This window comes from Carya illinoinensis, chromosome 3 (assembly GCF_018687715.1).
Source record: "Carya illinoinensis cultivar Pawnee chromosome 3, C.illinoinensisPawnee_v1, whole genome shotgun sequence".
Lineage (NCBI taxonomy): Eukaryota > Viridiplantae > Streptophyta > Magnoliopsida > Fagales > Juglandaceae > Carya > Carya illinoinensis.
The window spans coordinates 10,324,823-10,350,583 of NC_056754.1; the positions used below are offsets into that span (position 1 = coordinate 10,324,823).

The window sequence follows — 25,761 nt, forward strand, 5'->3', positions numbered from 1 at the left end:
AGTTAAAAGTCTGTTTCATTTTACCACAGATTATTATTGCTGTTTGAGTTTGATTTTCTAGGTGGTTGGAAAATTATATTCTTCTATTTTTTTTTTTTTTAAAGCTAAAGCTTATACATGCGAATACCCTCTTTCATTAGTCTGTGGGCCACTGATGTTAAAGCTGCCATTGCCAAAGTCTAGAGAGAGAACTTGTGCATTGATATGGTTAGGTGACTAGAATATGAAAAGCTCAAGCAAGTCATCTATAAAACACAGAAAAAAAATTAACTAAGGTAAAAAAAATTAACCAAGGTAAAAAAAATTAACTAAGGTGCTGTAGAGGAAATAGATACATGCAATTTGAGGGAATTGCATTTCAGATTGTTTGCATATTTTACACCTAATTTTCTTTTCATCATTCTTATTAAATTTTTTTTTTCTTTTTATTTTTGAAATGATTACATTTATTTTTTTCTTAGATCCTAAGAAAGTTTGTGTTTTTTTTCATTCCCAAAACGCGGTTTTTAAATAAGGGAAACAGGGCATGAAAAGCTTTCACATGTTACCGATGAAATCTGTCGAGTCACTGTCCTTAAATGTTACCCACGTGCTTTCTAAGTTGTGTGGGTGCACGTAACATTACACCCAGGTTATGTGCTGTATTTGTCATGTCACCTGTCTTATCATTCTTCACCTTCAAATCACCAAACTCCAGTTTCCTCTCTTTTAGGCCACATTTAAAATACATAAAATTGAAAATATATATATATATATATATCAGCTCACTTACACGTGTGACAACCGATGCCCCGCTCACGTGTGTGGGCTAATGGTCGTTAAAGTCAGTTGCCTTATCTAAATTCTTAAAACACAAAAAATTAGGAACACTCGCATTTCTGAGAGTCGCAAAAGACCCACATAGCTTTCTCATTCTCATCCATGGAGACCCTCAAATCATCCTTCCCCATCTTCACCACCAACCCATTTTGCCTCTCCAAAAAGCCCCTAAAACCCTCCAAGGTTTCAATCAAACCACCTCCACCAGACTTTGATTTTAGAACCGAAATCCTGGATGATTCAAGAACCATAATAGCCCAAACTTACCCTGAATTGCTTGATTTGGCTGATACTGGGAGCTTGGTATTGATTGAGAAAAGACGGTATGGTCCAGTACCAGCATGGAGGACGGAGTTTGTGGAGCCGGAGAAGATATGGTTGGTCGGGACCACCCACATATCACGGGAATCGGTTGAGGACGTTGAGCGCGTTTTGCGGGCTGTGAATCCTGATAATGTGGTGGTGGAGCTATGTAGAAGCAGGCAAGTGTGATTTTTTTTACTGGTGATTGGTTGAATTTATTTTGTCAATGCAAATTGTGAAGTAGAATACTGAATGCTGATATATAAACAGAGACATTTTCCTAAAAAAAAAAAGGTTATGCTCCATTTGCGAAATTTTTGAGCTTTTTACGACTTCCTTTTCCATGTTGTGGTTTCACAAGCGAAGTGTTTGACCAATTTTCACTAATATATATCCAATTAGCCCAATCCACAATCATGACTATCATAGAGTTAACAATTACGGTTCTTGACCATTGGAAACTTAAGAATTTAGCCAGCAACATCACCTCGAATCTCTGTTTGAGAGTACAGGTAACATAGAACTGATGTCAATAAAAAGAACTAAATTTTATGCAGGATTTAGTTGATTCTATATGGTGCAAGGCCTCTCAGATGGCCAAATGTTTTCTTTTTGATCTCAAGACTACACTTCATCTGGACAAAGCATTAACACTATTTTAGTGCTTTGATTGGCAACAAAGATTGCAATAATTAAGCAGTATGATTCTCAAACTTGTTTACCTTCAATCCGCATCTTAACTCCGGTTGTTGCAGAGTTCATTTTCAGAGCTGGAATCATGTACGCTTCCAATGATGGTGCGGCTGTCCAGCAATTACGTTCAAATATGTTTTCTTTGAGTGGGACTGAATTCTTTGGTGCAGTTGGTCGTAGCATAAACTTGGGTAAGCAGTAAGAAGTTGTGTTTTTCAACATGTTTCATCGGAAAATTAGTTACTAAATATCCGGATGGCAGGGGGTCAAACCGCTCTAGCACTACGTCTACTACTGGCAGTGTTTTCCTCAAAAATCTCTTCAGATATCAACCGCCCTTTTGGTGATGAGGTAGCCGATTTAAATTTAAATACCCAATCAAGCACTTGAGAAACTTGCCTTTGTTTTTGTTTTGAGAATTCTGATTTACCAAGTTGTTCCCTAAAATATAGTTCCGTGCTGCTCGAAAAGTATCTGAAGAAGTAGGAGCTCAAATAGTTTTGGGAGATCGTCCAATTGAGATAACGGTATGTACAGACATGTTGACTCTTGCATTCTCGTGAGACATTCTCAAGTTAAATTCCTATTCTGGCCATAATGATTTTTTATTTTAGTGATCATGCATTAAATTAATTAGTATATTCATTGGTCTTTGTTTTGGAAGCTGGGTTTTTAGATATACATAATATGCCAAGTGACAGAATTTCAGTCTTTGTCATCTGTGTTGTTGCAGCTTGAAAGGGCTTGGAATTCTCTAACATGGACTGAGAAATTGAGTTTAGTGACATCAGTTATTCGTGGGATAACATCATCATCTGATATGTCTAGGAACGGTCTCAAGGTATGCTTACCCTGGTTTCTTTGTCATCTGTACGAACTGATTTGTTCCTTATTGATGTCTTGATAAGGAGAGGGGGAGAGAGAGAGAGTACGCACACGTATATGTATCCTTGGCTCTGAGGATTTCTGCATCGTTGCTAAAGTTTCCTTAGAAAGTATGATTTTATATGACATGTTCTATACTTTCTCAATTCAAACTGCTTTCTTTAAAAAAATCTGTGTATATAATACTCCAGCAGTAACACTTCCCATTCATATTTTGGTGTTTGAAAATGTTATGAAGTGATGACACAGTCAGTATCGATTTCACATATTAAATTTGAGAAAGCCTTTGTTCAATTGAGTTGGGGTTGGTTACAGAGATTTTTTTTGCCATCTCCAAGACCTTTGCTTTGACCATCTCCAAGACAATTGTTTTGACCTGGGGGATGTCATTATTGGTTTTATAATTTGTTGTCCGAGTTATAGAATGCAACTCGACGAGAATTAGATACAGGCAGTGAGGTTCATGCTACCCATGGTGGTTCCCACGTTTTTTGGATAACTTCATCATCTTTCTCTCTCTCTCTCTCTCTCTCTCTCTCTCTCTCTCTCTCTCTCTCTCTCTGTGAATTGTCTCTGCAATTGGCACGAATTGCAGATCCCTTGTTTACATTAGCAAAAGGAATTAGATTATGGAGGGATTCCTGATCAGCGCTGAAAAGTTATATAGCCTCGTGAGTCAGGGACTGCCTGAATTGGTAAGCAACCTTCTATAGAGGGACCTAGGTAAAAGCTAACGGTGTCCAGTGAAAGGAGGGGGTAGAGGCTGTATCTTATAAGTTATCAAAGTGGGATTGTTGTCATAAAAAATCTATAGACCCTGATGCAACCAGGATCATGTTGAGACCTTAATTTCAGAGTTAAATGAGTCTTCTCTTTCTCAATCCATAGGTAAAGTGGAATGTAGTTGATATCGCCCATGGTGTGTTTTGTAATTAACTAACTTGTTTTTTCTTTTCGGTTGCTTGTTACTTTTATGTTTATTTCACACCCTTAGACATAGATATTATGCGGACAAGATTCATAAGTAAGTTTTCTATTCTCAAGGAACAGAATATCATGATAGAGCAGTTGCAAATTGCTCTGTTTTGAAGTAGGATGGGACACAGGAAGCCTTTGAAAAGGAAGAAATCAATTGTTAACAGAATCTAAATTTTGGGGTCTTGTCCCCTTATTAAAAAATAAATTGTTAACAGAATCTAGAAACTAGCATGAAATGTAACAGCAAGTGGAAAGCAATAATAAAAAAATCCTGACTCCTGAGCTCTCATAATGTAAAATCAAAGTTGCCTATCATGCATTTTACACCATAGTCGACAATATGGTTGCAATAATATAACTATATTTTGCAGGAGCCAAATTCAGATGATAGCACCTTTCGACTCTACGAGCAGCTAAGTTTTTCATATCCATCACTCCTGCAGCCTCTTATACATGAACGAGACACTGTAAGTACTTCCCAACTAGGAAAAGCTCTAGAAACATAAATGTCCTTGAATTCTGAAACGTATACATTCTCATGGATCAAAAAGTGTTGGGATATTGGAATAAAATCTTCATTTAGTTTTGTTGAATCAAGAGGGGAAGCATTAGTGATAACAGTAGGAAGCAGAGGATTATAGAGAAAGCAGAGGATATACTTTTCTCATTTTTCATTGATAAACAAACAGCCTATAAATAGGCTAATACATAACTGAAAGCAACATGAAAATAGGCACTATCCAATGTTCAAAACAAACTCCTATTGACTAGGTAAACAGACTTCTATTGACTAGATAAATTGAAACAAACTTACTGACACTCCTAAAGACTTGACAACCCAAACGTGCAAATTATTGAATTTCCTCAACAATCCCTCCCTTAAACTGATGTTCCAGACATACATCCAGTTTAATAAGAGTTAAAATTTGAAGCTTCATCCTTCAAATTGAAACATTTGAAGTACAAACACCAAGTAGCTTCCAGAGCTTCTGAAATGCAGGAAACTTGAGAGGCTTGGTTAGAATATCAGCAATCTAGTCTTCACTTCTGTAGTAAATAAGATTAATGACTCCATCATTTGTAAGATCCCTTAAAAAATGATACTTCACATCTATATGTTTGCTTCGACCATGTAAAATTGGATTTTTTGAAAGCTTTATTGCTGAACTGTTGTCACAATAAATCTGAGTAGGTCCATCCTCCTTAAAATGCAGCTCTTTAAGGTTTTCTTTAGCTTGATAGCTTGACAAGCACAAGATGTTGAAGCAACAAATTCAGCTTCAGTGGATGATAATGTGACGATAGGTTGCCTCTTATATGACCATGAAACAGCTCTTGTCCCCATCATGAAAACATACCCAGATGTGCTTTTTCGATCATCTAAATCTCCTTCATAATCACTATCTATAAACCCAAACAGATCTGATTTTTTTCCACTCTTGTAGAACAGCCCATTGTCCTTAGTACCTTGCAAGTAACGAAAAATTCTTTTTGCAGCCAAGAGATGAATCTCTGTAGGACATTCCATGTACCTGCTAATCACACTTACAACATGCATTATATCAAGTCTTGTTGCTGTCAAATACATTAAACTCCCCACTATTTGTTTGTAAAGAGTGTCATCAACCTTTTTTCCTCCATTATCTTTGTTTAGCTTCATACCAAACTCAGATGGAGTATTTACGGGATTACAATCCTTCATCTAAAACCTGTCCAAGATTTCTCACACATACTCCTTTTGAGAAATAAAAATTCCAGTAGAAGACTGCACCACTTCAATGCCAAGAAAATAATGCATCATGCCAAGATCAGACATCTCAAATTCAGCCATCATGGATTTCTTAAAACTTCCAAACATGGTTGTATTATTTTCAGTGTAGATTAAATCATCTACATATAAGCAAACAATGAGCATTTTTCCTCCGTCTTCAGTCTTTATAAAAAGTTTATGTTCATAAGGACATTTTTGAAATCCTTCCTTCAAAAAATAAGTTTCTATACGATTATATCAAGCCCATGGAGCTTGTTTTAATCCATATAGAGCTTTCTTTAACTTATACACTTTATGCTCATTGCCAAGTTTTACATAACCAGGAGGTTGATCGATAAATACCTCTTCTTTCAAATCTCCATGGAGGAATGCTGATTTCCAACTGGAAGATAGGCCATAAGTTTTGAGCTGCCATAGCAATCACCAATCTGATTGTATTATGCCTTACAACCGGAGCAAAGACTTCTTTATAATCAACACCAAACTCCTGCTTGTAGCCCTTAGCTACCAAGCATGCCTTGTGGTTGTCAATCTCACCCCTTCAGCTTTGTCTTGTAAACCCACTTTACACCAATTGTCTTCTACCCTTTTGGAAGATCACATAGCTCCCATGTATCATTTCTTTTAATGACTGTAATTTCAGCATCCATAGCCTTTCTCCATTTCGGTTCTTTGGCAGCCACTTCAAAAATGGTAGGATCACAATCTGAAAATAGAGCAAAATGTGTAAGTGGGTCATCACCTTGGCCAACTCCAATTACCTCATAATTAGTTATCCATGCTGGTCTTCTTCGAACACGTTGAGGCCTTTGTGATTCAATTGCAAGTGGGCTTTGATAAGTTGGAACATTTTGAGTGACTTCCTCTTCTTGCTCATTCTCCATAGGCTGCTGCCCTTTCTCCTCATCATCAAAATCTGCTGGAATACTTTCTTTAACACCATTTTGATTCCATGACCAGGTGCCTTTTTCATCAAATACCACATTAGGGCTGATGACAATTTTCATGGTGTTAGGATTGTATAGTTTATAAGCTTTTGACTTATCACTAACACCAAGAAAAATGCATTTTTCTCCCTTGTTGTCTAGCTTCCTCCTCTTTTCATCTGGAATATGGGCATAGGCTATACACCCAAAAATCCGAAAATGATCTACAACAGGTTTCCTTCCACTCCATGCTTCCTCCGGTGTCATATTTTGAACAACAAGTGTGAGACTTCCGTTCAATATATGAGTGCTCCAATTAACTGCTTCAGGCCAGAAACTTTTTGGAATGCCACTTGTTGTCAAAAGGCTTCGCACCATATTCATAATAGTGCGGTTCTTCCTCTCGCATACACCATTTTGTTGGGGTATATAAGTTGCTTTAAGTTGTCTCTTAATTCCATGGTTCTCACAAAAATTTGTATATTCATGTGAGTTATATTCTCCACCACGATCCGTGCGAAGAACTTTTATTAGGTTGCCAATTTCTTTCTCAACAAGCGCTTTATATCTTTTAAAGGCTACAAAGGTTTCAGATTTTTCTTGCAAAAAATAAACCTAAATCTTACGATTATAATCATCAATGAAGGTAATTATATATTTTTTACCTCCATTAGAATGTGATGTTATTGGCCCACAAATGTCAAAATGAACAAGCTCCAATGCTTTCTTCGCTCTCCAAGATTTTCTTTATGGGAATTGATTACGGTGTTGTTTGCTAACAACACATTCTTCACAAACTTGAGAAGAAGCTGTAATTTGAGGAAGTCCTATTACCATGTTTTTTTGTTGTAGTGTTTTCAATCCACCAAAATTCAGATGCCCATAGCGAAAGTGCCATAGCCATGCCTCATCTTCTAATTTTGCCGAGAAGCACGAATGAGCTGTGTTGTGAGATAAAGTGGGAACATACGATTCACCGTCATGTTAACTTGAGCAATTAAGCCCAACTTTGCGTCTTGAATCTGACATACTCCATCTTTGATAAAAATTTCGTATCTTTTTTCTTGTAACTGACCCACACTAAGCAAGTTGGTCTTTAAATCTGGCACAAAAAGAACATTAGCGATAGTGTGGGTGGAATTTCCTTTGGTTTGGATTGTTACATTTTCTTTTCCTATAATAGAAATTTTGGAGTTGTTACCAAACTTAACAGAGCTGCGAAAGGATTCATCCAAGTCAGAAAATGCCTCCTTCTCTTCACACGTGGTTGCTGCATCCAGTGTCTAAATACCATATGTTTTGTTGAGTTTCTTCCTTCACGTGACACACCATCAAAAGAGACACCTCTTCTTCCTTTTTTGAAAAGTTAGTTTGATCTCTACTTTGTTTATTCAAATCAGTTTGACATTCTGATTTATAATGGCCATACCTATGACATATGAAACATTCAACATTGGACTTGTCTGCTGACTTTGATCTCTAAGTTGTTGAGTGGTGGCCTCCACGTCCTCTGCCTCTTCCTTGAAATTGACTCTCTTGATGATGATGATTTTATTGTTGGTTCCCATGATCATTGTTGTTTCTACCTCCTACCTCGACATCTGCCTCTTCCTCGTCCTCTATTAGCTCTACTAGGTGTAGAGTGATTTTCAGATTAGGCCTTCAATGCTTGTTCTTATTTGTCCTGCTGGTTAATTTTTTGCTCATGAACCAACAAAGAACTTTGTAACCCATCAATTGACAGTAAACCAACATCATTAGCTTCTTCTATAGACAGACAAGAAAATTAAATTTTGGTGTTAAGGATCAAAGAATATTCTCAACAATAAGAACATCCTCTATCTTGTCATCATGGATCCGCATCTTGTTAACGATTACCATTGTTCTTGAAAAATAGTCTATAACTGATTTCTCTTGACTTCATTCGAAGTATTTCGAACTCCGAACGAAGTGCTTGAAGCTGCTGCCTCTTAGCCTTTGCTGTACCCTGGTACTTCTTCTTCATGGAATCCCAAATATGCTTGGCTGTGTCTTTGCAAAGAAGGTTTCCAAGATTGAGCAATCAATAGCTTGGAAGAGATAATTCTTTGCTATAAGATCCTTTAACTTCAGCCCTTCAAGCTCTGTCTTTTGCTCATCTGTCAGCATAACACCTGCTACTGGTTCTGCTACTCAAGGAACAACAACCGTCCAATATTCTTTGGACCTCAAGAAGTTCTCCTTGAGCACGCTCCAATGGTCATAGTGACCATCAAAGCGTGGAATGGCTGGCTATACAAAACTTTCGGAAATCATCAATTTTGCTTTTTCTCTCCTTGGAACTCAACCTTTTTTTGGTACCACTGATAATAGTAGGAAGTAGAGGATATACTTTTCTCATTTTTCATTGATAAACAAATAGCCGATAAATAGACTAATACATAACTGAAAGCAACATAAAAATATGCACTATCCAACGTTCAAAACAAACTCTTATTGATTAGGTAAACAGACTTCTATTGACTAGATAAACTGAAACAAACTTACTGCCACTCCTAAAGACTAGGACAACCCAAACGTGCAAATTATTGAATTTCTTCAACAATTAGTCTTTGCTAATTCATGTTGTATCATAATTAATAACTGCGTCGTCACTTTGGATCTTTTTAATTTCTTTTCTGAAGATCAAAGATGATAGTCATACTCTTGGTCCTCATTCATGAACTACATAATTAAGAGGCATTCAATATATTTCTGCTTTACTTTCCTAAGCTCTATAATCATCAATCTAATTAAGGAATATGTGATGTTTTTCTGTCCCAGTACCTTGCATGGTCACTAAAGCGAAGCAAAGCTGTGAATAACAGTAAACGAGTGGTGGGGGTGATTGGAAAGGGGCACATGAATGGAGTGATATACGCATTGGTATCAGACCAAGGAAACTTGAGGTTTCGGGACCTTGCAGGGAAGAGGCCAGATGGTGATCCTGGCTCCAATCGTTGGGTTGATAGTCTTCTTAAGAGTTTGGTTAGAGACACTGTAATTGGCATTCTGCTGTGGGCATTATATGAACAAATAAAAGGTGGAGCCTAGAGTCGGGTGAATGATCCTCATTTTCAACTATTCTACTTTATTTATTCAAAATTCTATAATTATAAATATGCATTATTTATGTTATTTAATAGAACAACTAACCATTAAGTGTGTTAGTTTGGATGATGTGTAATGGGGTCATGAAATTTGGGGTCCTAGGTCTATGACTCAAATTAACATTGTAAATAAAGAAAGTACATTAATTATAAGAAGAAGAAGAAGACAACTAAGCCTTAATGGTCAATGGCTTGCCCATTGGGCCATTTTGCCTTACTCTAGTAATTAATTTGAGACTACAAAACATGAAATGGCATAAATTGTGGGCTGGCTCGGGACGTACAGTTCAGACAGAATTTTGATCTTATCTGGGATTTTGTTCTCTGTAAATAATTAATGAGTTTTTAACCATCGGTATTATCGAAAGTCAAAGCCGAACAGGAAAGAGAAAGCATTATAACTTGGTGCATAACAAGAAGAAGACAACGAAGCTCTTAATGATCCAGGGCCACACCTTTTTGTCCTACACTGGAATTTAAGTTGACTAGGGACAGTTCAGACTCTTAGATGGAATACTTGGAACTTTTTTTCCTTTTTATTCTTTCTGTGAATATATAATTAATGAACTTTCAACCGGTGATACAATCAGAAGCAAGCATTGTAAAAGGAACCAATGAACATGCATATTCAACTTATCTAACCCAACTTTTGAGATTTTGGATTCTTTTTAAGTAAAATATAGGAGAGTTATTATTTATTATTATTTTTAATAATTATTTAACGTTATTTTTTCATAAAAATGATAGTAAAAGAATATTTAAAAATTCAGAATATAAAAAGGGCGGGCTCGTTGGTCTTCATGAAAATATGTTTGGACCTCGACATGACTGATCACATGATTTATCATTATAATATCTAATTAGTGGCATAATTAATTAATTAATTATGTGGTATTAATTGTATATATATGAGCTGTAAGAATACCATGGAGCTCACTTGTCCATGCCAATTTTGAATGTGGACACTATAAAATTCATTGAGAATTAAATTCTAGAAAATACTTAGTATGTGATAAGGCACATTTATTATGCTTGATTTTCTTTTCTAACATCTGGAGCCTGAAGTACTTTATATGGATATGTAAACTGAAGGAAACGGCCGGGGTCCTCCTTTTCTACCCATAGATTTATAGAAGGGTTGTTTTCCAGAAACCAGCCAAACTGACACAAGAAATGGCAACATTTTGCTTGCATACGTCATGTGTTGCCACTTGATCAGTAGTACTTGGTTTCCTGATTTCATTTGGTACTCACTAGACTACTCGTGTTCCTATTATTTCGACGACATGATTTGAAAATAATAAACTTGGGAGTATACTACTTCGTGATCATTGATTTCAATGTCATGTCATAAACCTATTTTTGGTGACTTTTTGAAGAGCACCAGTACTAGTACTTCAAATAGTAAATTATAAATAAATTTGAAGCATTAATCTTAATTTTTAATCATATATTAATCATGTTTAAATTGAACTATTTTTGTTTTTGTTTGAGATAACCAAATTATATACATTTAAATAATTAAATGTCTATAATAAGTCGTCATAATTTTAAGTATGACAAGATTCACTTGACGTAATCTTTTATTTAAGATGCTCGATCGATCGTTATATCGTTATTATCGTTAAATCTAAGACTTCAGCGAGGTCGGGGTCGTTTATTCCGTTTTATTTCTATTTACGGTTATAAGATCATTTTCTCGACACGATTAAACCCTAAGTGATGTAACTAGTACTTAATTCAAGAACAAGTTTAAATAATTTTGTAAGTCTTTCCCCATAAGATCAAATATTTCATTGATCAATATCAAGGAAATAGTCTTCTATATTATCTAATTACATGTATTTATATAAATCAAATAGCAAGAGGCCATGTTTTTCCAGATAGAAAATAATTTATAAGCGAAACAACTCTAATAAAAGGGAACTAGTTAACTAAAATGCTTATATCTTTAAGGCTAATTTTACTAGATCGAATTGTCATTTTGGTTTTACTAAACAGGCAGCCTGTGATTGGCATAATATATATGAAAAAATGTTCATTACCTACACATGAATTAAAAAGACAGAAAAATATAGTACGAATTAACTTCAAGGGTAGCTAAAACAACTCCTGAAGCGGATTATGAAAACCAGGGGAACTGTCATTTAAACAAAGATTACGAAATCTTCTTTAGAAAGGCTCCATGTAAGAATCACCAATTTTGGCTAGAGAGCATTAAATCTTTATTTTTTTTCCAGATTTTCTGAATTTAATTAGTACATGAAGATTCAGGTCAGATACAGTCTGAATTTGTTTAGAGATGAAAAATTTTAAAAGAAAAATTGCTTGTAGATTCAGAAAAGGCCTCCCTATAATTAACGCACGCGCGCAGTCATTTGACAGTTGTTGCATCTTCTTTATGCCAACTTTGATTCATCTAGCACCACCTTGTACTATAAGTACGACCTCCCTCTTTCCAGTTGTGGCATCCTAGCAGTAAGCATATTGAGATTAATCATCATGGAGTGTGAGAAGCTTGGAGCAGTTCAAGCTCTCTCCAACACCCAAACCCCTCCTCCCATTGTTGATATCCACATCTTGGTTGTTGATGATGACGCTACATCTCTCGCCATTGTTTCAGCAATGCTTAGAGCACTGAAATATGGAGGTATATATATTAATTGTATACATATATATATGCCTCTTCGATTCCTTTTGCTTTCTTGTTTTTACAGATATCGGACGGCATGAGGATGATCTTCAGCCTGTTCGATGATATTCAATGTTTACGGATATATACTCGATCCGTTCCCTAGCTGTTGTTACCATGAGAGATTATCGGTGTCGACGATTTAGATCACTGGAGGCCTGTTTGGGGCTACTTATCTTTCAAATTACATACGCCAACGATCAAACTAATTCTTCTTAATTTTTCTGTGAAGTTATCGTATTCATTTCTTAAAGATGTTTGTTCCCTTTATTAGACCTCTAAACTTATTTTTCTAGTATCTTGTTGTAGGTGCAGATATTCATATATTGCACTGTTTGGTAAGCCATAGCATGCAAGTTTTTCAATTCACTCCAAGAGACTTCATCGTTTTCAGCCACATGCAAAGCATATAAATTGAAGTGAAAATCCGAGCTTCCATACTTGGCCCGCCACCGGATTAATTAATATATCCAACTTCTGATAATTCATCGTTTTCTTTCTCGCAATGCATACTTTTCCAAACCCGGACCTTTGCTTCTTCCTTTCACTGGATGTCATGATTTTTATATGGTTGGTATTACGATATAGGAATCTAATTTAAATGTACTTTAACTGCTTTTTTCAAGTGTCAGTATCGAGACGTTCTCAGAAGAAGAAACAAGAAAACCCTAGACGTATCGGTTCCGGCAGTCTTTAGTACTTCACCTTCTCTTCTTGGCATTATCCTCCAGGCGTTGAAGAATTTACATTCATACAAACAGAAATTTTATAATCTTCCTTCTTCAAATGTTATAACAATAATAAAACTTTTTTGGTCAATTTTGGGGAAATTTATTACATATTAACTGTTGATTTCCTTTCGGGCGGCCATTGAATAACAAGCTTCAATTAATCATTGCTAATCTTACTTGGAAATTAAGACTATATATATATCTGCAAGAACTTTTCTTGTTCTGCTCAGTAGTACTACTTGATCTTAAGAAAATTCCGATATATATAACATATATATTTATGCAATAACATCTTCCCAAGCTGATGACATTGTTGCTGCATTTTGATCAGTCGTGCCTGTTAGAAATCCACTCGATGCTTTGGCTACTCTTCGGATGCAGAAGTTCGACCTTGTTGTTACAGATCTACATATGCCTGTAATGAATGGGTTTGAATTACAAAAGGAAGTCATGGAAGAATTCCAACTACCTGTGATCAGTGAGTAATGCTGCCATTTTACATTCATAATCTCTTGCTATTTGAATTTTAAAGCATTAATTCTAGCCAAGTTCACTTAGGGTTTTGCTTGTAAAAAAACAAGAAGCCTTCAGTGAACCATGTAAATTTTTATATATTTAGACACAGGAAAACTCATTAAAGTACCGGGTGCAAATTACTTTTTGTGAATCAAGTGATCCAATATCATAACTATTTTTTTTTTATTTGATCATGCAGTAATGTCCGCAGATGATGAAGAAAGTGTGATATTGAAGAGTTTAGAGAATGGAGCTGTTTTCTACATGGTAAAACCGATAAGCCCAAATGATCTCAAGAATGTTTGGCAGTACGCTGTTGCAGGTAAAAAGGGCAGATCTGCTGCTATCGAAGAAATAAGAGGCATCCGGGGAGATTCATCAGGTGAGAAAGGATCTGATCATCATCATGAGTATGTACATTCTGCTTCATCCTGCGTGAATGAAGAAAAGCGTACTACAGGCAACACTAAGGATCCCAAGAGAAAGGCACTGGCCAAGAAGGCCGGCAATGAAGGTCATGGGGAAGAAAATAATCCTGCGGACTCTAAAAAAGCAAAAGTAGTTTGGACAACTTCACTTCACAACAGATTCTTGCAAGCAATAAGACATATTGGCTTGGAAAGTACGTAATTAAGCCACATCCCTTGCTAGCTAGCTAATTGATTCCATTTTTTTCTTTCTTTGTTTTGAAAAATTATCAAGTATTCCTGAGTTACTGGCAATTTTGAATAATATATATTGGTAATAACATTTGTTCATTTCCTAATTAATTTTGATTCTTTCAGAGGCTGTGCCAAAGAGCATTCTGCAGTTTATGAATGTTCCAGGCATAACTAGAGAAAATGTCGCAAGTCATTTACAGGTTTGGTTTTCCTTTAAAGAAATCAGATGGCAATCACTAGCAAATTAATGTTTCCCCTTCGATTCTTGTTTCTCAAGTTCTCCTAATTAACAATATTAATGTCTATGTCCCTTTAGAGAGATTGGCTTCCCTTCACTCAGTTTAGATTTCTCTTAAACATCATGTATAAATGTTCAAGATATGTTGGAATATTTGCTACTCGTGTGCGGATTTAAAAAAACATAAGCAAGCTGACTAATTAAGAAATTTGTATAAACCATAGACAAACCTGGGCATAAGGATTTTGAAATCACGAAAAATGCAAAATAGTACTGTTATAATTAAATATGTCAGCTATTTAATTAGTGTTTAGATATATGTTTAAATAGAGAAATTGGGTATTAATTATAAAGTTTTATCTTCTTCATCTATTAACATTTCGTTTTCTTTCATTTATATATATATATATATATATCTATTTATTAAGTATTAATTAAAGAAAACATATTTAAACAACTTAACACAATCAAGTAATTATAATAAACAGAATAACAAATATGTTATAACAATTTTTTCCGGACGTCGCGCGCGGGGGTGCATGACTGGTATTACGTATAGTTTATATAGTGCACTATCAAGAAATTAGAATAGTAAAGAAAGGAGGTTTGCTACAATATTTAAAACAAATTTTCATTCAAATCATAATATTGTATATGTCTTTGATCACAATTCGAATGAATGGAAACATCCATATATATACAAATTTTTGTTAATATTTTTCCAACCATGGTCATCATTCCTTAATTAACGATGCTATATATGTGTGTGTGAATATGGCAGAAGTATCGTATATTCTTGAAAAGAGTTGCAGATAAGGGTGCGGTCCCCTCAAGGGCCTTGTCAATGTCTGCTGATAGATCCATGAGATCAAGCTTCGCATCTGGCCAGCTTCCATTTTCGGTGATGCAGAATCTGCACCAACAACAATATCCAAAATTCCAACAACAGCAGCAAATGCTAGCATCAATGTTCCAACAAGGAGGACGAGGTAATATGGCGGCTCTTAATGCTCCCAGCAATATTGACCCTTTCCTTTTTTCCAACAGAGCAACCTCAAACGTTGGCAGCTCTTTGCCTCGTTACGGATTTGGACATTCATTTAAAGCTCCCAACGTCGGCCCTGTCCGCTTTCCCGACAAGCAAGGTCCAAGTTCCAACTTTAATTTACCTCAACTAGGGCATGGGCATTGGCCTGCATTGATAAGCCATCAAACTAATCTTCGGGAGCAGTCTTTTGGCAACGGAAATCCACTTTACCAGGCAAATCGCTCAGTATTTGATATTGATAAACCTAAATACAATTTTGGGTCAATGTCTTTGTCAAATGGAGATGTTGCACAAGGCGTCATGAACGCTACGAACAGCCTTATGAATGGTGCAAATTCAATTCCCACATACCCACAACAAAATGAACAAAGGCAGGGACTTTTAACCAGCTCCCCATTTAACTGCAACTTTGGGATATCTGAAGTATTAATGGGGACTGCAAATAGTTCTAATCCACCCCCAAATTCTAGCTTTACTAACGGTACTTCTTATGCTGGCATCAAAATAAGCAATGACGGGCAGCTGGTTTTTACGGGTCCAAGTCATGGTGATCATGGCTATGGCTTGTTGGCTGGGAAGAATAACAATATTTCTGTTGCACCTAAGGGGAATATTGGGACTTCTGGTTATATGACTCAAGGAGAGGGGCCTTCTTCTGCACCTGGGTTGGATAATGCAAATCAATTGCCACCAGTGTTATTTGACGAAAGCACTGTCAATCAACATGAAAATGCTTTGTCGATGGCGCCTCAGGTGCAGCAACAATATGGTCTTTCGAATGGATCAGGAGAATTTAGTAATCATTATGGCTCTGATATTCTGCTCAATAACATTTCAACCCTCAGTGGAATTTCTGATCAGGGCCAACAACTGGGGGAAGATGATCTCGGTGATCTTTTCTTGGAGCAAAACTTCAACCAGCTTCCTTATCATGAATGTGTAAGAAGAACCAAATCTGTTCTCGTTTAGCAGAATTTCATTTATTAATAACTCGATTTCCTTACGCAATGTAGGCTTCATAAACCTGCATGCATGCATGCAGATTGCTTCTGACATCTCTAAATATTATGATGATCGTCACAGGAATCCCAAGTGAATTATGACATTTCGGCCGGTTCATCCTGTGTTGAAAATATTAACGAAGAGAATCCACTTTTGAGTGAAGCACCATCCCTTGACCAGGTATCCCTAATTATACTTTTATCCGCAAATAATTATCATTTCTTTTACTTAATTTACAGTCTGAACTATTAAAAGTTTCTGATTACACCCTAAACTATCAGTATTTTTCAAATGACAATATAATCCACTAAATTTGACTGTTAAGATGGATTAAAAATCAATCCTCATGGTCAAATTTTTGTTAATACTCAAAAATGAATTATCTTAATCTAAAGTGGAAATTGTATATATATTCTTTCAATTTTTCATTTCAATCCATTTCCTTTACAAGTCGTCTTAAACAAGCTGGAACATTGTCCATGTGATTGTTCTTAACTGATGCCAAATGTGTTGTCACAATCGCGTGTAGAACCGGGCCAATGAACAGCTACCGAACGCAGTCTTTGAAAGCAATGTGAATCAGGATCCAGAGAAGAACGTCCTTGATCAACAGCTAAACCAGGTAATTTATAGATATAGCTTTCCCTTTTTTTTTCCCAAGCATGTATAGCTCGTAATTCATTTCAAGCATTTCATATTATCTTAGAAATATAGAGTAGATCGAATAGGTTTAGATAATTATCGAATAGAGTTTATAAACTCTGAAGAGAGGGAAAAAAAAAAAAATCTAAAGATCGGGTTGAAACGCATGCACTTTTTCCCTCCTAATCCTAACCTATTTCTTATAATATTGCGTACAGCAAGAAAACGACAGCGACCTCGTGAAGGATGACGATCTTCTAAATTGCATTAACGATCAGGTAAAGAATACACCTTCTGATGAAGTGGTAATCCATTTCTCATTCAGGCATGCATGGGGATCATGAAGAGCTTTTATTTTCTTCCATACATAATAAAAAATATATATATATATATATATATATATATATTTTGTAGTCTCGAATTAATTCGTTTAGTTTTCTCTAATGAAAGTTTGGAAATGATTTTTGTTAAGGAATGGCCGGAAGAGGAGTTCATGGATTTCTTGTTCGGTCTTGGGCCATAGCTAGAAGCTGATCAGGGAGTAGGCTAAGGCTGCATGAATGCATGGCGAGGATCTAAAATATCCGGTGGCTGATCGAGAAATATGAGTACATGCATGATGCATCCAGTTGACCGACTGGATCTCAAATAATAATATAGGAATTGCGCAGTTTAATTTTTAACTTAGTTATGGTTCTGTGGTAATCAAACTTTGGAAATGACTTTGCAAGTGCGGCCTTTTGTTTATAATTAATTTTCGTTGTGCAGCCTGTAATGTGACTCTTTTCCGTATGCTTATTACCAGCATGAAACCAAGTAGGAAACTTATAAATATTTACCCTGTATATATGTGTGTGCCACATCTCTCTCTCTCTCTCTCTCTCTCTCTCTCTCTCTCTCTCAAGATATATATATATATATATATATATATGTTTAAAGTATTCAGTTTTTCTTTCTTTAAAAAAAAAAAAAAAAGTTCATTCTGTAATATTGATTAATTATTAATCGTACTACAAAATAACTTATATTTTTGGTCGGTCATATACAATAAAAATGATAATTTCCTTCTAAAATAAGTTTATTATCATAATAAATAATCGTTCGATATCCCGTACGTGGTATAAATATCATGTATGGATTACCATTTTTTATGTAGTAATAATTCTTATAATAAATTCTATTGTAGATTTTTTATTTTTATTTTTTATTTTTTTATGAGATCTCTACGTATGGTAGAATTCTTGAAATTTCAAATAATATCTTAAATTAAATGGTTCAAGTTTGACACACGTACAACGTTATATATACGTTACACGAATTTAAGATAATGCATCCAACTTAAACATTAACGTATAAATTTAACCTTCAATGGACGATGAAATTAAACTCATGATGTGCGTACTTCTTTTCCTCTCAAATATTAATATAAAATATTCTCAAAGCCGACTTACGTGTATCTTCAAAACAACAATTAATATTCACTGATTCACTTGTGAAAATATGGACTTTAAATGCAATTTGATTAGAAGAAGAAATTAGGTCTCTTGATTTATTATTATTATTTTTTTCTGTGAAAGAAAATCCATATAAATATATGGATACCCCAAAACCTATTGTGTAGAGAAGTGAAACTCTCAATTCTCTTGGTCTACTCTTACAATTTAAAAATTAAGCTTTCCTTTGATCTATTCCCCAGATTGAAAGAATATATAACAGATATAACTAGACGTACGTTGAAGGACTGATCTCCAAAGTTAGCACCCATGCACCCACAGCATGCGCACAATACAAATATTGATCTCTCTCTCTGACAAATGATCAATCGTTAAAGATTTTCATTATGCATCTATGTACGGTATAAGCAAATTATTGAAAAAATAAATAAAATCTTCGTGGGTTTAGAAGTTAGATTTTCTAGAGGATTAATTTGGGACCATTATCTGATCTGGTTGTTGGGCATGCAGGTTGCAAGTATTTGAGAATAAAATCTTCTTTCTTCATCTTTAATCAGGAAATTAATCGATCCCACCCGGCCATGATCTTCGAGCTGCTCAAGTACCAGCTAGCTAGCGGAGATAATATTGTATTTGGAAAGAGAAATACTTTGGCTACAAATGAATTATATAAAAGTAAGCCCACAAACTAATGTGGCTTGATACAGTATGTCATATTTTAAAGTTATTTTTATTATAAAATAGATCTAACGGATTACATTAAACCACATCATTTTGTAAATTTATTTTTGTATACTCTCTTTATATATGTAGCACTTCTCATTGGGAAATGCTAAATATACGGATAAAAAACTTAGATTAGTTCCTTACGTAGTAACATGGCAGTTGCCTTGTCATTTTTTTTAAACTGAGGGGCAAAAGTGTAAGTTCATTTAGGTCACAATTACCCCCCCCTATCGTTTTGCATCTTCTCCCAATGTCTCTCCCAAGGCCTCTTCTTTCTCTATTACGTCTTCTCCAATTGAGTGCATCTTCTCTCTCTTTCTCTCTCTTTTTTTTTTTTTTTCTCATCTGAGTCCGTCTTCTCCCATCTAAAAATATCCATATCAAACGAAATCAAAAACTATAAGATCTGCATGTATTAGAAGAAATCTATTTGGTGTAGAAGAAATATGTATGCAGAAGAAGAAATTTGTATCGAGTGGTTCAAGAAAATGAAGGAAAGCCTTGATGGAGAATAAAGACTTTGGAGTTTTGAGTGCTTACCTACTACTCGCAGCTCCGCTACAAGTACACTTCCTTCGGATAGAAAAAACTAGACTTTACAACTCCAAAGTCTTCATTCTCCACATTAAACAACTTTAGGTTTGGGTTTTGGTCCTTAAACAAAGTCTTCCTTCTCAACGGTAGGGTTTTGGTCCCTAATGGAAATAATCGGCTAGAGAAAAGGACTCCTTTTTTTTTTTTAAATGGACTTCAATTCATTACTGAATGAAGGAAGTTATAGCTGTGACTAATAATAACGGGTAACAAGCCCCGATTACAAGCCAACTAACTCTCGGTTGTACGCTCCCCCGTACACAATTTCTATTGCGCCGGACTGTGTCTAAAAACTTCTAAGCTCTCCAATGACGACACCATACTGAGATGCAAGACTCTGATAAAACAGAAGTGTCCATCCCGGCTCGTCTACGAGAAAAAACAACACAAACACAAACCAGCCTCACCCTCTAAACGAGGAGAGAAACTATTCAACCTTCACCCTCTATAAGAGGAGATGACTCACAACCCCATCCTCAAAAGAGGAGAGGACTCACAACCCCCTTCCTCAAAAGAGGAGAGGTATTACCCATTTCAAAAAAATTTATTCAGATCTAAAATAAAAACAACATAACAGACACTGAAAAAGTAAATTAAAAAAACTACGTCGTACGCCCACTCGCCATTCGTCCAACTTTCTGCCCATCGGTTTCTGTCAGCACCCATCACGCACACGTAGCCTGCACCACGCTAGCCTGCACCACGCAATTCTTGCACAATGGTTTCTGACAACAAACCAACCAAAATAGAGCCACTTCCTGCACCCTTCGGTTTCCTCCCCGTCACCGTCGCCAGCCCACAATCGCAAAAACCACCCATACTCCACTTCGGCTAAACTAAACGGAGACAGAGACGAAACCAGGCTTATTCCAGACACCCAAACAACCAAAAAGAAAAACAAAGAAGGACTAAGCCATACCCTGCATCACCCGGTTTAAACCTCATCTAAACAACCAAGAAAACGAAAACGATTTCCGGCCATCATCCTAAGGAGTGACCGCCATGAGATACACCCGGACTCCACCCCAAAACCCCTTTAAACCTCCATGCAGCACGGCGTACACCCCAAAAACAATCCCTGTTTTCCATGGTTAAAACAGAGCTCCTAATCCCCACGGGAAATACCCCAAACCAACATGTAAAAATACATCTCCAGGAGCAAATCACCCGAATCCACTCACACGGACATCCAAAAAGAGAACTCCAAAAACCAGAAAAAAACGAAAGCAGAAAGAAGAAAAAAGACTACCACCGTTTGACTGCGTGAAGCCATCCGTCGTGAGCTGCGCCCAAGACCCACCCCGGAGAAGCTTTTATCCCCTTTATGCTTCTCGGCATGCGTCCCCAAAACAACCTCTGTTTTCCATGGAAAAACAGAGTTCTATACCCCGTAGACAAACACCCCAGCCAGCATGTAAAATCCATCTCCACGAGCAAGCTCCACTACCAGCCCACGCCTTAAAACCTCAAACCTATCCCCTCAGAAGACCAAAAGAATAAATGGTCAAGAACACCTGCCTGTCGGATCCGAAACCCTTCACCTCTACCATGGAATATATCTCCACACAGCCGGGTGATTTGTTGAAGAAAAAGCTCGGCAACAACGGCTGGTCATCGGTCTCTCAATGGGCATCAACTCAGCCAAACAGTTTTTATTCTCAATGGAAAAGAGATAACTCAAAACAGAAAAATGAAAAACGATGGAGGAGGGAGGAGGGAGGAGGAGCCGAAGCTCCACCTCCCTCAAACGGCTTCTCTGAAATTTTCTAGAGAGAAGTGAGAGTTTCTCTCACTAGGGTTTTTTTTTTAGATTTTCTAAAGGACTCCTTCTTTCTTTCACTTTAATAATAATAATAATAATAATGACATGGCAGAGATACAATGCCCTGAATTCAAGACCTAGTTTAATTATGGTTGTGTTGAAGCCAATTCCGACTTCAACGACTTATTGCCGAAGCAATTCATGATCGACATGCCAGAGTGTTGTTGCTGTTGGCCTATCTGTGGTCCTTTGATCCTTCTTCCAGTACTCATACTTCTACAATTCTACTCGGTGTATATGGAATAATTGTATTTTTAAATGCAACCAATTACAAGTATATATATATCTCTTATATCTTAAAAGCAGCTATACACAAATGAACAGGAATGAACAATATGTTTGTTTGACACTTCCTTTTTCCACTTTTGTCCCTTTGTGTCTGGTCATATTACGATGTTGCTCCTGTCTCTTGTGTTTTACTTTTACTTCTATTCTACTAATGCCCCTGTCTGATGGAGTGTTATTACTGTTGTGCCCCTAACATTTGTGTTCTTTGCTCTCTTTGTTTTGTTCCGCTGATGCCTCTATCGAAGACACTATTATTACCCTTTTGCCCATGACTTCTATGTTTTCTGTTTCATGCCTCACGTGTGCTGCTGACTGATGTTTCACATCTCTTACCTTTATGTCCTCTGTAACTGAGTTTTTTGTTCATTTTCCATTCCTACATATAGTCCTCTATTGTGCATGTGTGACTAAATGAGTATATGGCTTTTGTGTTCCTCGTTCGATTCCATCGTTTATTTGGTTGTTTGGGTTTCCATTTTCATTCTTCTTTATTGGGTTCCATTTATCTGGTTGGTTCGACTGTTTTTTGGTGTGACGTTGTCAGGTGAGGGGATTGGCTGCTTGATGGGAGGGGTGAGAGGCAGAGTTCTTAATTGTGGGTGTTGAGCACCGATTGTATGGATTTGGTTGCAAAATCCTTTTGTCTTGCTATACTCTTAACTTATGGTACTTTTTAACATAACTCTATGCATGAATTATTTAGAATGACAATCAACTGATACCTTTTGTATACTAAAAACAGGGTTAATGTAGGAGGCATACTAAGCTTGCTATACCTTATCAAATGAAGGTTTTCATTCCATTTTGCAGCATCAAGCTTAAAACCTTTGGCATTGTTAAACACCTAATTGATTTCAAAGGATCATGGAGAAACACTAAGTTTTATGTTTATAACCATTATTTTCTTGCACAACATTCTTGTAAGATTGTGGCCCCATAGAACTAGCCATTATTTTTTAGAATTGTATTTGCCAAAACTTCTTGTTAATGTAGCATGTCAGATTTTTTTAGGGATGAGAATGAAGAATAAGTATTTTTAAAGTAGCCAAGACCCGAGATAGGTTTCTTTTGTTAATTAACAGATTTTTTTGTTAATTGTGATTGTATTTTTAAAGTAATAAGTAAAGACATAATTGAAGATGAATTGATACTATTGTATAGTATGCATGGAAATCTGCCTAAAATGAATGAATTTCCTAGGTTTTAAGTTGCTACAACTTGGAAAATGATACTTGCAAGGGACTTGGCGCAAGGATTGCGCACGAACAATCTACATGAAAAATGATACGATGCATTTCATTCTTCATTTTCCTCCATCTCCTCCATTCTTTAGTGTCCTCTATATCCTCTATTCTCACGATCCATTCTCAGCCAAGACCCGAAATGGGTTTCTAAACCTTCTCCATCTCCAAAGCGTAGCCAAGACCCGAGATAGGTTTCTGAACATTGCAGAAATGTTCGATGGCCACAAACTCCCATTTTCATCTCGCTATCATCCATCGATTTTGACAGCCAAGGTACTCTATCTCTCTCTCTCTCTCTCTCTCTCTCTCTCTCTCTCTCTAGATTTGATTTCATTTTGTTCTTAACCTCAAGAAAGTTATTTGCAAGGCAGACAACCAGCTTCTAATTCCATGCGCAAAAGTAAATGTAAACAGGGTTGAAAACTAAAACTTTTATTGAGCCTAATGGTTTGGATATTGATTGTTTCTTTTGTAAACAAAATTAGAAAATTAGTCTTTATTCAAAACAAAAGTTATAAAAAAAAAAAAATCTGTTGTAGCTTCAAGTATAGGGATGAATTTGAGTAAATTTGATTAGAAAAAAATAATTGTTACATTTCAATCTTGATCCCTGACCAGTAAGTTATGGATGCCTGAATTAATAGAATGAAACTTACCAATGACTAGGTTTTGGAAATGGGTTGCAACCCAACGTGCTCACTATTTTGAAAATGAGGGAGACAAAATTAAATAGAAAGGAAATGCTGAAATGGGTTGCAGTTCTTCTATGAGCAGGGAATGATGAACTAGGGCTGTGCATATGAACCGAAAGTCAGCTTGGCCCGATTAAAATAACCCAACTTCTTTTGGTTTGAACATGATTGGTTCTCCAACCTGTTACTAATAACGGTTTGTATTTTGGGTGCCAACCCGCCTGACTATAAAAACCATACGTTTCTTCCTTTCTTAAACTCTAGTCGCACTCTTATATCTTTTTCTCTCTCTCTGAGCAAATAATGGAGGGTCTATTTAAGGGCTTGATTGATGTCGCCCTCAGCCACGACAACAAGGACGATGAAGATTCCTACCTAAAAATAGCTAGAATAGAGAGAGAGAGAGAGAGAGAGAGAGAGAGAGAGAGAGAGACGGGGGGTACAGAACTCGCAACAAGGGCTTTCGCCACCACCTTCTCTGGTTTGGAACCTCCTTCCCTTATAGAGGAGTCTCGCTTATTGTAGCTCATCTCGAACTTCCATTATTTCATTACATGTAGTCAGGAACCAAGCAACATGCAGCTATGAGTGAAATGCATGGCCATTGACCATGCTTATTATCTCACCCAAGCAATTGCTTTCTTATCTTAGCTAGCTAGCTTGCTGTCTAGTTTCTACCTAAAATAAATTATTATATAAATGTATATTCTGCCTCTTTTCTATTTGCCATTAGCTTGCTAGCTTTGCTCTTTTTATTTTTTTTCCTTTGTTTTTCTTCTTCAAGTGGCTATTCCATTCTACAAGTATTTGTAAGAACTCTATGTGAAATGTTTTTAAAAAGGGAAAGCAGTGAGTGTAAAGGCCATTGGGTGAATGAATGAGTAAGAAAGCACACAAGATATTTGATAAAAAGCTCAATAGACTAGCAATTTTTTCTTTTTTCTTTTTGGGTCGTATGGGTTAGACCCACTTTTGTTTTGTTCAAGTCGGGTCGGTTTGATGTCTTAAATGAGGACGATCAGGTCAAGCATAAACCCGATTGTACCAAGTTGGGTTGCAGGCTTATGACGAATGCCACTGGTATGTTTTGTGCATTTCAACCTTCCCAATTCCGTTCATGTTGGGCAAATGATCATTTTTGTTTTCTTTTGTTTTCTTTTTATTTCTTTATTTATAGTTGATATGGAAATGAGACTTCATTCGTGTGCATTCCCTACGTGGACTTCCTTGCCTATAGAAGAATTGTTACAACTTTAATACCAATACATGTTTTATCATTGGAAAATGATAGGAATCGTGTTAGGGGATCTCGTTGGAGCATTCCACTCCTATTTTTTTTATAGTTTTATATATATATATATAGTGATTAAGAAAATGTTGTTAAATAATATTGTGATTTTTTTTAAAAAAAAAATTTTAAAAATGATGTGAAAAAAAAAACACTTTTAAATATTTTTTCACATCATTTTTTAACACTTTTAAATATTTTATTTCCGTTTTCTCTGTTCAATGCATTAAAGGCTTCCTTTTGCATCGCATAATTCGTAGCCTTTTGGGTTATTGGTGGATTGAGATGGATCCACTTATAATTTATACCCTTTCACCTTTTCTTCTCTCTCATAGGCTTGGAATTTTAAACATAAAGACCTACATGTACGTACAGTTGCTCACAAAGAAGGGGGAAAAGCATATACAGTCAAGCGTAAATGCGTCAAAAAATAAAAAATAAAAATCCCCTTAAAATTTATTTAGGACCAGGCCATTCCAATGAATCCTAATATATATATATATATATATATATATATTATGTATGTATATATATATATGTATGTATGTATGCATTTATTTGTGGATTATTATAAATTTGTTGAAGAGAAAATATTTGTGGAATATTTTTAACACAAACT

The 25,761-nt window shown here is 36.0% G+C and overlaps 2 protein-coding genes across 4 annotated transcripts; both read left to right on the forward strand.

Moving 5' to 3' along the window:
• Positions 1–837: 837 nt before the first annotated feature.
• On the forward strand, positions 838–9,563 carry LOC122303195 (traB domain-containing protein). 2 transcript variants are annotated; one of them, XM_043114832.1, is made up of 7 exons: positions 838–1,301; positions 1,891–2,006; positions 2,078–2,166; positions 2,268–2,342; positions 2,549–2,656; positions 4,050–4,145; positions 9,178–9,563. In XM_043114832.1, the coding sequence occupies exons 1-7, from the start codon at positions 922–924 to the stop codon at positions 9,445–9,447; spliced, it is 1,134 nt and encodes a 377-aa protein (XP_042970766.1). In that variant the 5' UTR covers positions 838–921; the 3' UTR covers positions 9,448–9,563. The 2 variants fall into 2 exon arrangements, with proteins under 2 accessions (XP_042970766.1, XP_042970767.1); XM_043114833.1 differs by having other exon boundaries at positions 1,123–1,301; positions 1,878–2,006.
• A 2,435-nt stretch (positions 9,564–11,998) lies between these two features.
• Positions 11,999–17,881, forward strand: LOC122303197 (two-component response regulator ORR21-like). Of its 2 annotated transcripts, XM_043114836.1 has the most exons (9): positions 11,999–12,153; positions 13,258–13,404; positions 13,642–14,064; positions 14,228–14,304; positions 15,124–16,329; positions 16,474–16,572; positions 16,922–17,014; positions 17,253–17,312; positions 17,507–17,881. In XM_043114836.1, exons 1-9 carry the CDS (start codon positions 12,006–12,008, stop codon positions 17,555–17,557), a joined length of 2,304 nt encoding a protein of 767 aa, XP_042970770.1. In that variant the 5' UTR covers positions 11,999–12,005; the 3' UTR covers positions 17,558–17,881. The 2 variants fall into 2 exon arrangements, with proteins under 2 accessions (XP_042970770.1, XP_042970769.1); XM_043114835.1 differs by lacking the exon at positions 17,507–17,881 and having other exon boundaries at positions 17,253–17,412.
• Positions 17,882–25,761: the final 7,880 nt, after the last annotated feature.

Excerpts from the sequence above, each read along its gene's own strand:
- LOC122303195 (XM_043114832.1), top strand. The coding sequence starts at position 922 with ATGGAGACCCTCAAATCATCCTTCCCCATCTTCACCACCAACCCATTT. Across the intron at positions 2,167-2,267 it reads ACCGCCCTTTTGGTGATGAG|TTCCGTGCTGCTCGAAAAGT; the intron begins GTAGCCGATTTA and ends CCTAAAATATAG. Across the intron at positions 4,146-9,177 it reads TTATACATGAACGAGACACT|TACCTTGCATGGTCACTAAA; the intron begins GTAAGTACTTCC and ends TTTCTGTCCCAG.
- LOC122303197 (XM_043114835.1), top strand. The coding sequence starts at position 12,006 with ATGGAGTGTGAGAAGCTTGGAGCAGTTCAAGCTCTCTCCAACACCCAA. Across the intron at positions 13,405-13,641 it reads ATTCCAACTACCTGTGATCA|TAATGTCCGCAGATGATGAA; the intron begins GTGAGTAATGCT and ends TTGATCATGCAG. Across the intron at positions 16,330-16,473 it reads AGCTTCCTTATCATGAATGT|GAATCCCAAGTGAATTATGA; the intron begins GTAAGAAGAACC and ends TGATCGTCACAG.